Below are 17,481 nucleotides of genomic sequence, written 5' to 3'. Positions count from 1 at the left end.
GACAAGAATTACATCATGGATTTGTTAACTGCATTTGAGTATGCTTTTGAAGCGCAAGAAGTTGTGGCTGCTAATAAGATTGCATGGTTGCTCAGTCGACTACCCCATTCTGGCTGCAGTGACATTATGGAAATGTCGAAGGCTGACAGAAAAGACTTTGCAAAATGAAAGCAAACTCTGGTCTTCATGGCTGGGAAGACTCCTGCCAATACCTGAAACAATTCAGAGAATACAAAAAGAAAGAAGGTAATACTTGAGTCTCATATTTAACTGATTCCTTGAGAAACTTGACTGGCTGGGTGGAAGGTTACAAGGTCACCACCTTTGAGGGTATGATTTGTTTAGTCATGCTTGAATATAGTTTTGCTTCTTGTTCCCCTGAGTTTAAGCAGTACTTGGCTGATTCAAAGGAGATAGTTCCTAAGGCGTTAGCCAGTGCAGCAGATTTATGGGTGTCGCACAGAGTGTCCCATAAGGACAAGCTTGCTTCTGATAAGCAGAAGGAGGGGAAACAGCACAAAGATAAGCTGGGTGGGGGATCTGATAAAACATTCTCCATAAGGGCCACAAAAAGCATTACAAGGGTAACTCACATGAGAATGTTCAGAATAGTGGGAATAGTCCTCCCAAGCATAGATCTGGTAACAGTAAGCCTCCTTATGTGCCAAGACACAGTGGAACTTGTGTGGCTTGTGGAGCAAGTGACCACTTGAAGAGGGACCCCAGATGTAAGGTCAAAACCTTGAGGGTCCACTCTGTGAATATGGCCTTACGCTCATATGAGGAGGAAGAAATTATCACAGGGGCATCCTTCTCTTTAGACTGCTTCCGCAGTGGGATAGAATCTGAAGTAGTCTTAGGGCCTCATTACACGGTAGGCGGTAAGGGTTTACTGGTACCGGTATTTTACACGTACTGGTAAATCCTTACCTCCTTACTACGAGGTTCCTTTGCGGGTTGGGGAATTTAACGCTTGCTTTTTGCAGGCGTTAAAAACCAACCGCAAAGGGACCCAGGGAGTTATTAACGGTACCGCAATTTGCGGTACCGTAATTAGCGCCTTCCCCATTCCCATTATGCCCTATGGGGCAAAAATGGGATTGGGGAAGGGCAATTGTGGAAGGGGGAATTATCGCCCCGCCAACCTTGGAATGGGGCGGTAATTCCCCTTTCCACCAAGGCGGTACCGGTAAATTACCGGCATGAACCATGGCGCTAATAGCGCCATGGTTTACCGCCTACCGTGTAATGAGGCCCATAGTATCCATGGGTTCTTTGGAGCCTAGAGTCTCAGAGGCTTATGCTAGCATTCCGGATAATACCAGGCACTACTTTAAGGGCAAATCAATGGAGTTGATACTCATGCCCTTTGAGATAGTGTGGCCAGCCATACTGTGGTGGATTCCACATTAGTAAACCAAGAAGAGCTTGCCATAGCTCTCTTGATGCCCACCAAGTTAGATGATCCCCCCTCTCAGGTTCCCAGTAATGCCTGTAAATCTAAGCATTAATGGTACAGTAGTAAGGATAGCTGTGAGTGTACAGAGGCAAGTCACTGGAAAGGTTCTGCTGGCAAATTACCTGAGAGATTTAGGTCTCCTGGGGACACAGCAGAAAGACCATGCACAAGGTCACAAACAAAGGCTGCCCTGGCCATGTCTAGGTCTGAGCCAAAGCCAAAGGGGAAACCCAAGGCAAAGGGAGTCAAGAAAATCAGAAGTGGGAAAGAAAATATTCCCCCTAACTCACCTAGCAATGAGGTGGAGGTAGTTGGCCAAGCACCTGAACCTGCCGAGGAAGAGGTGCTGCCTGAAATACTTAACCCACATGACCATCCTGAACTCCAAAGTTTATTGGTTGAAGGTGGTCCTGATAGGGAAGAGTTTAGTAAGGACCAACGTGAGTGCCCATCTTTAGAAGGCCTAAGGAGACAGGCCTGTTCGCAGCTTGAGGGTGAACCTCCTCGGAAACATAGGATGTACTGTACAGTGAGCCCACAGAGTCTACTGAAGGTGACCATAGGAGGTTGGTGATCCCCCTTCATGTAAGACAGTTCCTCCTACAATTGGTACATGAAGTTCCTTTAGCTGGCCACCTTGGGATAAAGAGAAACAAGCAGAGGCTATCCGTGCATTTCTACTGGCCCAAGATAAGGATCCAGGTAGAAGGCCGGGAGGATAGCTAAGGGGCAACAAGCTCACCTTGGAAGCAAGACGACGTGGAGCAACACATGTTCAATCCCCAGGTCCGTGCTTAGAAACCATGGGTATAAAGCGTGCTATAAATAACCAATTACAATAACAAATTGTAAGAGTTGTGCCCCTTGCAAGATTTCTGGTAAGAGTGGCTCAACAATCCAGGCTCCATTGGTGCCACTCCCTGTGGTGGGGCGCCATTTGAAAGGGTAGGGATTGACATTGTTTGTCCCCTTGACCCTCAGACCTCCTCTGGCAATAGGTGTATCTTGGTGCTGGTTGACCATGCCACCAGATATCCTGAAGACTGTGACTGGCAAATCAGTCGCCAAAGTATTGCTAGGCATATTTACTAGGGTTGGCTTCCCTAAAGAAGTTGTGTCAGACAGAGACAGCGACTTTATGTCTAAGTACATGCAAGCCATGTGGAAAGAGTGTGGGGTCACTTATATGCTTTCATCAGCTTATCACCCAAAAACTAATGGCTTAGTTGAGAGGTTTAATAGACCTCTCAAAAGCATGAGTGGGGCTCTGGAAGAACCTCAGAGGAGAAAATGGGATCCCCTGTTGCCATGCTTACTTTTTGCCTACAGAGAGGTACCTCAGCTGGGTGTTGGTTTCAGTCCCTTCAAGCTTCTTTTTGGTCACCTTGTTAGGGGACCATTGGCCATAGTCAAGGAAGGTTGGGAACTCCCTACTCATTCCATCACTACCAATGTAGTGGGCTATGTGCTGGGTTTAAGGAAGAGAATGGTCCTTCTGATGGCTCAGGCCAGTGATAGGTTGAAGGCAGGTCAGGCTCTGGTGAAACATTGGTATGACTAGAAGGATTCACGTATTCACTTCACCCCAGACCAAACAGTCCTGATCATGAATCCTATAAGACCTAGAGCCCCACGGGACAAATGGTCAGGCCCTTACACAGTTGTGGAGTAGCTGGGTGAGGTAAACTATTTAGTGGATCTTAAGAGACTTGGCCAGGCCCCCAAAGTGTTCCATATAAATAGGCTGCAGGCTTTCATCCCTTGGTTTAAAATAGCAGCACTACTTTTGGCATCAGACAGAGAAGAAGAGGAATCTGAACCTCTGCCTGACTTGTTCCAAGGTAGCCCTTCATATGGCTCAATTGAGGGTGTCTATGTGGCCCCTCACCTGACTCCTACCCAGCAAGAGGAAGTAAGAACTTTGCTTAGGCAATTCTCCCCCTTGTTCTAACTGACTCCTAGTTGGACACCTTGGTGCAAACACAAAATTGACACAGAGGACATTGTACCTACCAAATGTAGGGTGTACAGGTTGTCGGATAAGGTGAGATCTTACATCAAGACGAAGGGCAACAAGATGTTAGATCTTGGGGTGATTGAACCCTTTAGTAGTCCATGGTCCAGTCCTGTGGTTCTGGCCCCAAAGGCAGGTACCTCTGAACTGTGTGGATTACCAGGCTCTGAATGCTGTCACCACGACATATGTTCATCCCTTGCCTCGAACTGATGAGCTGGTGGATACCTTGGGTGCCTCCAAGGGCCTCCGCACTTTTTACCTCACTGCAGGGTATCTGCAAATAGCCCTAGCAGAAAATGCCAAGTAGAAGACAGCATTGTCAACTCCAGAGGGTCTTTACCAGTTCAGGGTAATGCCCTTTAGACTAAAGAATGCACCTGCTACTTGCCAAATACTTGCAAATCATGTCCTGAATGGTTTGGATGAATTCTACTTAGCATATGGGATGAAATAGCAGTCTTCAGTGCCACCTGGGAAATACATGTGAAACACCTGCGAATAGTATTACTGGCTCTTCAGAAGGCCCACTTCACCATATCGGCCAGTAAGTGCCAGATTGGACAAGGATCTGTGGTCTACCTTGGACATGAATTAGGTAGAGGGAGGATTCAGCCTCTAACAAGTAAAGTACAAGCAGTACAGGACTTTCCTACCCCCACTACACAAACTCAGGTGAGAGCATTCTTAGGTCTCACTGTGTACTGTCGAAACTTCATGGAGGATTATGGTACCATAGCTGCCCCACTGACTGCTCTCACAACTCCAAAGAAACCAAAGAAGGTCTCTTGGTCTGAGGCGAGTGAGAAGGCCTTCAATGGCTTAAAAGGCTCTCTGTGCCAGGCCCCTGTCCTTAGGGCCCCTGACTACAAATGTGCTTTTATTGTGCAGACATATGCCTCTGATACTGGGATAGGTTCTGTACTATCACAGGTAGATGATAAAGGCAAGGAACACCCGATAAATATTATAATATGATATTTTATTTGTATCACACTCATACACAAGTGTTACAGAGCGCCACGGGGCAAGGGAGGACAAACAACTATTTTACTAGGCCCAGTGACATTGAGACTGCGCAAGTGCAGGGGAGAGGGAAGGGGGCAAAGTGCAAGGGAGAAGGGAGAAGTGGAATGTGCTGAGCAAGGGATACAAACAACAACAAATGGTAGTGCAGCCAGCAAGGTGGCAAGGTATAAAGAGCAGACAAGGGGTGTCTGATGATAAGGGGACTGTAAGGTTACAGATACAGACCCAGATGCAAGGGTTGCCAGGAGGCAGTGCTGGTGTGTGGCAGGGTGGGCAGGGACCTGGGCCTGAAATCAGAGGGTAACCAGCGGCACGGTGCCAAAGCAGACAGATCAGCAGGGGAGTTGAAGAGCAAAGGCAGAAGCAAAGAGGAAGGTCTTGAAGTGCTTCCAGAACCAGAGATGGTTCTCCCCAAGTTTCAGAGTGGCAGGGAGGCTGTTCCATAGGGAGGCCCCAGCCAAGGAAAGGGATCTACCCCCAACTCATTGCTTGGAGAAGCGACTGACCCTGAGGGAGTTGGAGGTGGAGGAGCGAAGAGTTAGAGTGGGAAGGTATTTACGGAGGGAGAGTTGAAGGTATTTTGGACCCAGGCTCCAGAAAGCCTTGTGTATAATGCAAAGGGTCTTGGATCTAATCCTTGCAGCCACTGGAAGCCAATGAAGAGATTTCAGGGCTGGAGATATACGATCCCAGGGCTTGAGGCGAATGACAAGTCTTGCAGTCCTGTTCTGGGTGAGTTGCAGAGGGTGGAGAGTAGAAGCAGGCAGATTTAGAAAGAGGCTGTTAGAATAGTGCAGCCTAGAGAGAACCAGCGCTGTAGAGTCAGTAAGCTTCTGGGGGAAGGAGAGGAAAGGAAGAATACATCTGAGGAGGTGAAGTTGGTAGTTTGATTTTTTAGAGACATCAGAGATGTGAAGAGAAAAGGAGAGTGTGGAGTCGAAGAAGACCCTGAGGTTCTTAGCCTCACAGGTGGGAGAAGGAAGAGGGCCAAGGGAGGCCGGCCAGAGAGTGACAGGAAAGGAGGGTGCAGGTGTTCTGATGAGGAGAATCTCTGTCTTACTGGCATTAAGGCATTATTGGCGGCACACCACTCCGATTGGATTTATTGGTTGCCAGCTTAAAGACAGAGAGTTCAGTTGGTCCACTGTAGAGAAAGAATGTGTCTCTGTTGTGTGGGCCCTAAGGAAGCTGAGGTCCTACCTCTATGGGACCCACTTCACTGTGCAAACTGACCATAATCCCTTTAAGTGGCTAATGAACATGAACAGAGATAATCCAAAGTTGCTCAGGTGGTCCATAAGCCTACAAGGGTTTGACTTCACCATTGAGCACAGGCCAGGTGTCCAACATAGGAATGCTGATGGGTTGTCCAGAATGTTTAGTCGACCGGAACATGAGACTCATCCAGGGGTCGATTAAGTCACCCTGTCCTTAGGACTGGGAGGGGCGAGTTTTAGGAAAGATTTCCGTAGATGCAATTTTCCCTCCATTTGTGAACCCCCGAAACTTGTTGCTTTTGTTTGGCTAACCTAACCTGACTTTTTCCAGTGGGGCACAGCCTTCAGCTGCACTCCTCAGGGCTTTCCCTTATTTGTTATGGGGAAACTATATTCCCCTTAGTCTTCGACTATGTTGCCATTTCTTGAAAACTGTGGTTTCATCATGTTTTTGTTATAAAGGCCTATAATAAATGCATTTTTGATATACATCTGTCTAAGGGTAATCTGTGGAGGTTTACTGTGTGTGCTCATTGTGGGCTTCTGATCGCTCTCACTCCTCCTGAGACATTGGGCCTCATTACAAGTCCGGCGGTAACCGAGCCGGAAAAACCGGCACGTTACCGCCGGACTCGTATTACCATTCCGCCTCCGTGATTCCCAGAATTACAGTGGCATTACGACCCCAGTGACCCAGGAATTCCGGAGGCAGAATTGTGTAAGTCCCCATTCCCATGGAGTCCGATAGGACTCCATGGTGATGAGGACAATGGAAACACTGGTCTATGACGGAGTCAGTGTTTCCATTTCCGCCTGCAGGCAGGTGGTGTTAAACCCGCCAGGTCAGACACCTCCCGCCTGCAGGATTCGGAATCAGCCGGTCCGGAAAGAACGGTGGTGGCGGTTTTACCACAACCATTCTTTCTGGACCGGCTGACTCATAAAGAGGCCCTGCCAAGCTACCCTAGATTGGTCTTGTTTGTCCAGAATATTCCCCTGTTCCACTAAACTAGAGAGGCCTCCTAGACTTCTGCCTACCAGGTCAAAGTTTAGAAATCCATATTAACGATCATGTTTTGTAACAATTAGGTCATCACTTCCTTTTAGAATTCTACCAGCATGTGAGAAGCTATCCATCAAGTCTTTGTACAATTCTATCATATCCCATTTGAGAGCCAGGGCATCTGCTCCTTATACAATAATAATGTCCATGTGAGTGGATGGCAGGACCTGATATTAAAAGTCTACCTTCTCCATATGTGAGAAGCACTGTATACATTCCTGTTAAGTATCTGATCCCATGTGTAAGGCACTGCGTATTGTTTTATTTTTAGGGCAAGGCACTACTAGGTGGTCACTAAAGAAACCACCAGCAGTGGTGCCAAATTATTCTGACAAGCAACAATATGGCCTAATTGCCATCATTGGGGTTGGCAAAATGCCACTTGCCCAGTGCAGGGACTATCCCTGTTACAATTCTACTCAAAGTTAATGAGCTTTGCACCAAATCCGATTGTAGTTCTTCTCACATTTAAGAACATTTGCATTACTCCCTGTTACAATTGGATCTGCATCTTATTGTCTTTGCACCACTTCAAGGTGCAATGCTACCCATGTGTGAGAGGCAATGAATCACTTCCTAGTGCAATTGTACCCATTTTTCGTTCTAGGTGAATGGCAGTGTGGTGATGAATATTTTCAGTGCCATTGTTGCAGTAATTGGAAGCAGCATCTGTGCAATTGATTTGGCCTCCGGTGACTTCTACTTCTATTCTGATGACGACTACTATTATTCAAATGGCTGTCGCAAACATGACGAAAACTGCAGGCGGTACAGCGAGGCTCTCTTGGTGAGTCTGAAGATTTTTGCAAAAAATCAAAGCAGACCTATCAAATCACCATCTGTATGCCACTCTGAAATGCCCCTCCTCAGACAGCAAGACAGCTTAATGAAGCCAGCTATGCAATCTGCTTTCAATGTGTTCATGGCCACTGGTGCATCCTTAAACGTGAGTACAGTGCAGTCACACCTCCACCTGACATGGGGCCTCATCACGAGTTGGGTGGTAACGCCGGCGCTAATAGCGCTGGCGCTATCTGCCCTACCGCCAAACCCCCCGGCGCTATTAGCGCCGGATCACGGTTTTGACGGTAATGGAAGTCCCCATTCCCCACTGAGCCCATTCGGGAATGCCCCATTCCCCATTGGGCTCAATGGGGAATTTTCGCACTCATCCCGCCGGCGGATTTCCTGCCGGCGGTATGAGTGCGCATTTTCGGCAGATTTACCCCCCCAGCTCAGAGCTGGGGAGAAATCCACCGAAGCCCTGATTTGGCAGACCCTTAAATCCTGCGGTAATAGCGCTACCGCCGGATTAAAGGGTTACCGCCAAACTCGTGATGAGGCCCATACTCTGCATCACTTTGCGGCATGCAGGTCGTGTGTGCTTGACAGTATATGGAGCCCATTGGCAGAGCACTGTCTGCTCTTTTAAAGCTGCCCTGAACTCTGCTTCCAATCTTCATTGTTGAATTTGGGGATGCGAGGTCGAGAATGTCAGCAAGTGCCCACATCCCATAGCGGCCCTTTAGCAATTAAAATCGGCTAGTGCTGATCCCAGGATGCTTGTCACAGCCAAGGATGTACAATGACTTATGTGTTTGGACAAACACCTAGCGTGTGCCTCCACTTAACTGGCGCCTATGGTCCCATAATGAACCTGCTCAGAGCCGCCTGGCTGAGCCCGAATGTGACATATTAATTAACCACTAGTGCCACATTCTGGGGTCTATTATCAAGTATATAGACCCGAGCAAACTGCAAACAGCACAAGATGAAACTGTACTTGAAGAGAAAATGCATTTCCATACATTAAGATTGGTCACCAGTCACGTGCCCGTTCTTTGCCCCTCCAACCCTCTCTGTGATCCTGCTGTTCATTGTAACTAGAGAGCGGCAGAGATCAGTTTTATTTTACTGTGGTGGTTGGTGTGTCAAGGAAGCCACGTTCCTCCATTGCACTCCAATTGGGTTAAAGGAGTTCTTCCTAGTGCAGTCACCCTCCACATGCATTGATCAGGGCTCACCTCTCCCGATCACTGGCTCGACCCGGAAGAGCCATCTTCTCCCTGCTGACTCGGCCGCTAGCTGCCCCAAATTCTATGCACATTGAAAGGGAATTCATGTGTTTATGATGTTACCACATTTTGTGTGATTGCCTATTTTGTTGCTTTGTGGAGCTTTGAGCTCTAGGAGTTTGCTCTATTAATTGACACCATGTGTAAGCACCATCACTGTATTCTTATGTTACACACATGCCATTTTGTTCTTACAGGAAAATCACCCACTACACCCTCCTTGTTAGCAGTGTTCAGACACTGCCGTCAGTGAGCCCACCACCCCCCGTGACACAGAGACACGGAGACAGAGATGTTTCTCATGTGGGCTCCCCGGCCAGAGACGTTGGCAGGAGGTACCCCCTGAGAACAGGGCGCAGCAAACCTGCCCGTCTCACGGACTATGTGACAGACTGAGCTGGGAGGCTGACCTGGGGACATGGTCAGGCTGTGGCAAGCACCCTCGGGGGTTCCAGGGTGTTCATGGGGCGCCTCGCTCCGTGGCCTCTACCGACCGCGCAGACTTCCTCCACCTTGCCTGGGCGCACACTCGCTTCCATTCTAGTTGTCCGCAACTCAGACACCTCGTGGCATCTTCCAAGTTCTAGGATGCGAGGAAGGGTGATGCCAGGATCGCGCAGTATTTGGCGCCGCAGTTTCCCAGAGGCGCACCCCTGAATGAGCTGATTGCGAATCATGACTTCCGGGTCGTTCCATGCACATGGCGCCGCCAGTCTGCACCACCGCCCATAGAACACGTCATGAGTCTCATCATCCTTCTGTCGAGCAGTCCCCATGAGAAAAAGTTCATAATCAGCATTAGCCATCGGCAGAAAATGATTATGGAGTGCATCCTTTGCCGCCGCAAACGACCCATCCGCTGGTTGTAGGGACAGAAAAATCTCATGCACAGCCGGGCCAGCCGAATACAAGAGAGTAGCCAGCTTACTGTCATCACTCGTCTCCATCGTGGCCCTGAAGTACATCTCGAGCCTGTCTATCCAGATCTTCCACCTCTGTCCAAGGCTTGATGGTGTGCCCGAGATATCAAACTCAGGCATTGGCTGTAGGGACCCAGGTGGCTTAAGCAGAGGTCTTGGCAGGAGGGCGGGCGGACAAACAGTGAAAATGTCAATGAATCATTTGAAAATTGACACGTGCTGTTTCCAGTGGCTATCCGCCACTGGATGGTCCAGAAATTGTGTCCGGATGGCTCACAGATGCTTCGTTATGAAGCAGTGAGCATCCGAGGCCTATTCATCAAAATGGCCGCCGGCCACGTGTGCCTCTCCCCTCTCCACTGTCAGATTTTGCTGCAGCGCTCACGTGGGATCCTCTGCGCTGCAAGCGATTATCTCCGCCTGTCCCAGGGAGTGATCCCATCCTCGTCGCCACTGTTAGCCATGTTCAGACACTGCCGCCCGTGAGCCCCCCCCCCGTGACACAGAGACACGGAGACAGAGATGTTTCTCATGTGGGCTCCCTGGTGGTTGTGACGCCACCGGACACGCCCCATTTAATTAACAGGGCACGCAACGGAGTGAATGTCACACCGTCGTGTGCGCGCCCTTAAAGGGCCAGCACCACACTCCTTATTATCGTAGAGAACACAGGACTGTTCAATACGTGCCCATTTTCTGACGCCTTTTGTTTATACAGGTGGTAGCTTCAAACCAATTCATAAGCTTGCAAGCGGAGCCGAGACACCGACATCTTTTCACAGCATCTCCATATACATAGTCACAAATTAGGGAACTCATGTTCTAGGCTCATCCTTTACACAGTAAATAAACTAAGCAACTGTCACAATTGAATTTAGTAGCGGAAACGCAAAGTAACAAAACGGACACATTACCGGAAGAAAAAAAAAAGCTACTCTGTTCGAATAGCAATTACATATTTTGAAAAAAATAATACAGAATGGGCATTTCCTTCTACTTATTATAACGCAATACATCTGAAACAAACCGACAATTGTCATTACACCAGGACAAAACATACTCAGAGATAAGTATGGAATTCATCACTACAGGAAATCAGTTCTAACCGTGCCTTTTCCGTTCTTTTGAAAGATCATTTAGTAACACGTGATCTGAAGTGGGATTTTGTCACGAATATATCTTAAAATCAAAAGCCAATGGCGCTGTGGAACTCAGAATCAGAATGAATGACAGTGCTCTGTATTTGTCAGGCTGGACATGAGAAGGGGAAGATTATCGCATCTTTGCTGCAAGCAAGATGTTTGTCGTCCAACAGACGTTGTATTTAAGTGCTTGTCGGGCCACTGTGGTCTTTGCTGGTGTATTCTTGGCAGTGAAACTACAAAAGAGGTAAACATTCGTAGCAGTAAAATCCAGTGGGTTTCTGCCAACGATGCAACAACCAGCCGCGGTAAAAGCATTAACATTGGTCGTCATAACATTTTCAGGGCCAATCACAGTTACAGCACAAAACGTGTGGTGATTGTCAACCTAATTATCATTAGATATATGATTGTCTTAAAATGGCAGAATCCATAACCAGAGGAAGCGCGAAGATGAGTAAGTCAGGTATAGGCCCCTGACCAGTTATTGGTATGACAGAGGAATAGGTTTTTGATATGGGTCGCTCTACATGCCCTGCAACTTAAACAACATATGTGGCCAAGAATGTCATTTACTGGTGGTGGTAAATTATTAGTAATGGCCATATCTTTTAAGCTGCTGTAAATGAAGCTAGCAACATAAAACATTGTGGCGGTATTTGTAACGCAGGCAGGGATAGCTACATTTTAAAGTATTCCACTTGAACAAACTATCTTACCCTTGTACGTTTCTTACAGTACTTGTTATTTGTATAGTGCCTTTTTTGAATGGCAAGGTTTCAAAGCGCTGTTAGGGAACGTCCTCGTGGGACCAAAGTCCAGGTATGGGGAAATTCGTCAGAGGAGTGTATGCATGTGTTTATTTCAGCCAATACAAAGGTAGGTAGGTGTGGCCGACTCCCACCTAGCTACCTTTGTCGAGCTGGCATGTGGATGGGTGCTGTGAGGTAGTCTGGAGAATATGCAAGTGCAGAACAGGATGCTTATTGTGTGTGCAGCTAGAATTTCTGATGTGGGGTGTAGACGCATTGTTATGGCAGAGGGGTTGTACGATGTTTCTTAGAGTTGTATGATATCAGATGTGTGTGGGTGGCCATGACTTCGGCTGTCTTCCAAAAGCATGGAGTGTGATACGCACCTGTGTATCCTGGCTGGTTTCTCGGTTTCGTAGATGTAGCTGAATTTAGAAGGGATGAATTCAAAGCACAGCAAAATTCTACACAGTGCCTATAATAAAAAAAACAGCTAAATATACCGCAGTGGCTAAACTCAAAGATGCAACGTAATGTACACAGTGACTATACTCAAAGACAGATAAATATAACACAGTGGCTATACTGAAAATGCAGTTAAAAATACCACTGTACCTACACTCAAAATGCAGCGAAATGTAACAAGTGGCTATACTAAAAATGCAGCTAGGTTTAAATGGGGGTGGGTTTTGAGCGAGGCAAGATTCTACATGGTGGCTATATGCAAAATGCAGCTAAATAATACCAAATTTGGCTATTTTCAAAGATGCAGTTAAATAAAGCACATAGGCTATATTCAAAGATGCAGCTAGATATAACACTGGCTATGCTCAAAAGGCGGCTAAATATAGCACAGTGGCTATACTAAAACATGCAGCTAGATGTAACATAGTGGCTATACTCGAAAATACAGCTAAATACAATACAATGGATATACTGAACATTCAGCTAAGTATAAAAGAGTGGATTTGCTCGAAGGCAGCAAGGTTTAATTGGGGGTGAGTTTTAAGCAAGGCAAGATTCTAAACAATGCAGCCAAGTATGATACAGTGACTATACTCAAAATGCTGTCAGATATGACACAGTAGATGTGCTAAAAAATGCAAGTAAGTATGATACAGTGGATGTACTCAAACATGCAACTAAATATGATACAGTGGATGTACTCAAAATTGCAGCTAAGTATAACATAGTGGTTATCCTCAAATTTCGCCTAAATATAACACAGTGGCTATACTAAAAAAAGCTAAGTGTAAGAAGACAGAGGCTATACTGAAAGGTAGGAAGGTTTAAATGTGGGTGAGTTTTAATTTTAAGCAAAGCTGGATTCTAACAAATGTAGCTAAGTGTGACATAGTGGCTAGACTGAAAAATGCAGCTAAATATGACACAGTGGCTAACTCAAAAAATGCAGCCAATTGTGACACAGTGGCTATACTCACAAATGCAGCTAAATATGACACAGTCGCTATACTGAAAAATGCAGCTTTATATGACACAGTGGCTAGACAATAAAATTCAGCCACATGTGGCACAGTGACTACCCTAAATAATGCAGCCATATGTGACACACTGCTTACACAAACAAATGTAGCCAAATATGACACAGTGGCTATACTAAAGAAAACAGCTACATTTGACACTGTGGCTATACACAAACATGCAGCTATATATGACACATTGGCTATACTAGAAAATGTGGCCTAATGTCACACAGTGGATATACACAAACATGCAGCTAAATGTGACTCAAAGGCGACACCCAAAAATGCAGCTAAATTTCACATAGTGGCTATACTAAGATATTCAGTTAAATATGACAGTGGCTACACTAAAAAATGCAGCAAAATGTGATACAGTGGCTACACTAAAAAATGCAGCCACGTATGACACAGTGGTTACACTAACAAATGTAGCCAAATATGACACAGTGGCTATACTAAAGAAAACAGCTCAATTTGACACTGTAGCTATACACAAACATGCAGCTATATATGACACATTGGCTATACTAGAAAATGTGGCTTAATATCACACAGTGGATATACACAAACATGCAGCTAAATGTGACACAAAGGCTACACTCAAAAATGCAGCTAAATATCACATAGTGGCTATACTAAGAAATTCAGCAAAATATGACAGTGGCTACACTAAAAAATGCAGCAAAATCTGACACAGTGGCCACACTAAAAAATGCAGCCACATGTGACACAGTGGTTACACTAAAACATTTTGCCAAATATGATAGATACAGTGGCTATACTAAAGAAAACAGATACTTTGACACAGTCATGCAGCTATATATGACACATTGGCTATACTAGAAATTGTAGCTAAATGTGACACAGTGGATATACACAAAAATGCAGCTAAAATGGACACAAAGGCTATACTCAAGAATGCAGCGTAATATCACATAGTGGCTACAATAAAAAATGTAGCCAAATGTGACACAGAGGCTACACTAAAAAATGCAGCCACATGTCACTCAGTGGCTACCCTAAAAAATGCAGCCACATGTGACACAGTGGTTACACTAAGATATGTAACCAAATATGACACAGTGGCTATACTAAAGAAAGCAGCTAAATGTGACACAGTACGATATGCACAAGAATGCAGCTAAAACTGACACAAAGGCTATACGCAAAAATGCAGCTAAATATCAGATAGTAGCTATACTAAGAAATTCAGCTAAATCTGACAAAGTGGCTACAATAAACAATGTAGCCAAATATGACACAGCGGCTACACTGAAAAATGCAGGTAAATGTGGCACTGCAGCTATACTAAAATATGTAGCTAAATATGACACAGTGTATATACTCAAAAATTCAGCTAAATAGGACAACATTACTATATTAAAAATGCAGCTAAATCTGACACCGTGGAGATACTCGAGGACTTAGCCAAATATGACAGTGGCTATATTAAATAATTCAGCTAAATCTGACACAATAGATATACTCAAAAATACAGCTAAATATGACACAGCGGATATACTCAAAAAGGCCGCTATATGCGATACAATGGATATACTCAAAAATGCAGCTAAGTATAACACTGTGGCTAAACTCAGATAATGGATACATATAACAATGGCTATACTAAAAAGCAGCTATGTGTAACACAAAGGATATACTCAAAGGCAGCTATGTTTAAATGGAGGTGAGTTTTAAGTGAGGCTAGATTCTAAAACATGCAGCTAAGTATGACAGAGTTGCTGTACAAAAATGCAGCTAAATATGACACAGTGGCTATACTCAGAAATGTATGATTTTATTTATTTATTGGGTATTTATAAGGCGCTTATACAACAAGACAGTGTTTCAAAGCACCACAAGGCACAAGGGAAGGAACAAGGGAGCAAATAAACAATGAAATTGGCATGAATAAATAGAAATGGATAGCAGTCCTACTAGGCCTTCTGACATTTGGATTGTGCAAATGCAGTGAAAGAGAAAGGGGAAAAGGGGGAGGTGAGGTGTTAGGCAGATCACATGCAGTACCCATGGGGAACACTACATGCAATTAAGACTACAAGTGTCAGTACAATTTCACCTTTGGTACATGCCTGTACTACACAGTAATGTGGTAGCAGTGGCTGAGCAGCCAGACTTATCTCAAGAGTAAAGTGAGCACTAGAACAAGTTACACGAAGGACCAAAAAATACAGTGATTCAAACAAACACCTACTTAAGGTTTCTTGGTAAAAGAATATATATTTATTTACACATTTATTTGGAAAACATTACACTAGCAAGAGCAGCTCAATATCATATACTAATATACTACAAATACACAACAAATAAGTTACTGAACAAGTTAAGCTCCCCTGAAGTGGGAGCAAAATGGCACTTCAGTTACTTTAAAAAGGAGTAAAAAGACAAGGTTATAAGAAATGAAGCACAAATACTTTCATAGGCAGGGCAAAGGGTTTCAGTTAACTAGAACCAGCAATTCAGTTCATAGGCCTCAGACAAAGTCAATGGTTCAGAGTCTTTGTATAGGATAGCACAGTTCTTGTAGTAAACGGTTAAGTCTTTGCCATGGATTTTAGAATAATTTGGTCAGGCGAAAAGTTAGATGTTGGTGTAGGGAAGGACAAGCCTTTGAAGTTGGGAACGTTTCACAAACTTTCACTGTGGCGGAAAAGATTTCCGGACCGCGTTTGCACAGTACCTTTAAAGTGAAGAAGAGCTGTAGCTGAGGCAGTTGTTCCTGGCAGTTCGAGCAGATCTCGCTGTTCCTGGGCATCAGTCATTAGGACAAGAAGGAGGATGTTGGGAGGTTCCTGCACTGCCCAGGGAAGAGGCCAGAAGCTTGGCAAAACGTTGGTTTAAGGTGTGAGTGCCTTAAAGACCACAAACTGGTATCCTTCCCACTGGCAATCCGGTTTTCCACTGCACTCTGCAGAATATTCGACCAGGAGGGGACGGTGTCCAGGCGGCTTGTGAGTTTGTTGTTCCCACCAAACTCAAGGGAAGAAGTAAACCTTGAAGGGCTTCTCTGTCGATGGAGTTTCAGGCAATTCGGACCTCCAGCAGGGCTTCACCAGTCGTCCAGGAGTTGCAGCAGCTGTCTTCCTTCAGCTCATCTTTGGTTAGTTTGTTCCAGTGGTCGACTCTGCTTTCCAAGTCCCAGAGAACTGCTTTTAATCAGTTTTCCCCCATTCATTCCAGCCTGGCTGTCACACACACAGCAGGGTGGCAGTCCTTGCCGGACAGCCAGCCGTCCAATCAGGCCAGAGTGCATTCAGGTCTCCTAGGAGACTAAGCACAGGGAGTTTCGGGCACCTCCCTTACATCTTGTCCACCCCACACACTCAGGAGCCAGAGGAGAGCTTCAGCACTGAAGCCCGCCAAAGGCCAACGAACAAAGGGACCAAAGCAGAAGAAATGGCGAAGAAAGTTGACCGGAGGCTGTTTTTACAGATAGGTCTTGGGCACCATATAGAAAAACTTGGCTGACCTCTCCTCCCTTGCTCTGGATCTCGCTGACTTCTGCAACCACTCCCTAGCATCTGGCTATTTCCCCACTTGTCTGAAGCATTCCCTGGTACACCCCCTCCTAAAGAAGTTTTCAGCCTACCCCTCATGTCCGGCCAACTACCGCCATATCTCTACTACTCCCTTCCTTGGGAAACTCCACGAGAAGTTGGTCATCCCCCAACTGACCCAACACACTGAGCTTGTTGATTCTTTACATGATTATCAATCTGGATTCTGAGCATCCAGAGGCACAGAAACTGCTCTCCTGAACACCAATGAAGAACTGCTTGAAAAATGTGGCTCTAACTCTCCTGCTGTTCTCATTCTCCTTGACCGCTCTTCCTCCTTTGACATGGTCATCTGTTCTATTCTCATAAAGTGGCTACAAGATACTTTTGGTATCTCAGACCGGACACTGAATTGGTTGACTTCCTTCCTCACTGACTGCCCTTCCCAGGTGCTCCTGGGATCCTTCTCATCCTCCACAACTCTCTCTACTTGTGGACTTGTGGTGTACCCCAGGGATCTATCCACTCTGCTTTGCTTTTCAACATCTACCTTGCACCTCTTGCGCACCTAATCTCTGCCTTTTCTCCTCATTTCCAGTGTTACGCAGAAGGCACACAACTCTTCTACAAGCTCCCCCATTCCTCCTCTATCATGACTGACGACTTGTCTGCTATTCAGTCTTGGTGCACCTGCAATGATCTGTGCCACAATGCCAGTAAGACCAGGATCTTTCCTATTGGGACAACAGCTCCCCATTTCCCTCCTGCACTCTGGCCATCCCCTCTGTGCTCACTTCCCTCTATTTCC

The 17,481-nt window shown here is 45.8% G+C and overlaps 1 protein-coding gene across 1 annotated transcript in view; it reads left to right on the top strand.

Annotated features, from left to right (window-relative positions):
- The window catches only part of LOC138513015 (membrane-spanning 4-domains subfamily A member 5-like), a 281,174-nt gene that overhangs the window by 172,365 nt on the left and 91,328 nt on the right, over nucleotides 1–17,481 (top strand). Inside the window, exon 5 of the mRNA XM_069627730.1 lies at nucleotides 7,390–7,569. Within this exon, the coding sequence (XP_069483831.1) occupies nucleotides 7,390–7,569 (180 nt within the window). The remainder of the gene's footprint in view (nucleotides 1–7,389; nucleotides 7,570–17,481) is intronic.

The sequence above is a fragment of the Ambystoma mexicanum genome, chromosome 12 (assembly GCF_040938575.1).
Source record: "Ambystoma mexicanum isolate Mex_15411 chromosome 12, UKY_AmexF1_1, whole genome shotgun sequence".
Classification (NCBI taxonomy): Eukaryota; Metazoa; Chordata; class Amphibia; order Caudata; family Ambystomatidae; genus Ambystoma; species Ambystoma mexicanum.
This window is presented reverse-complemented; position numbering and strand designations above follow the sequence as displayed.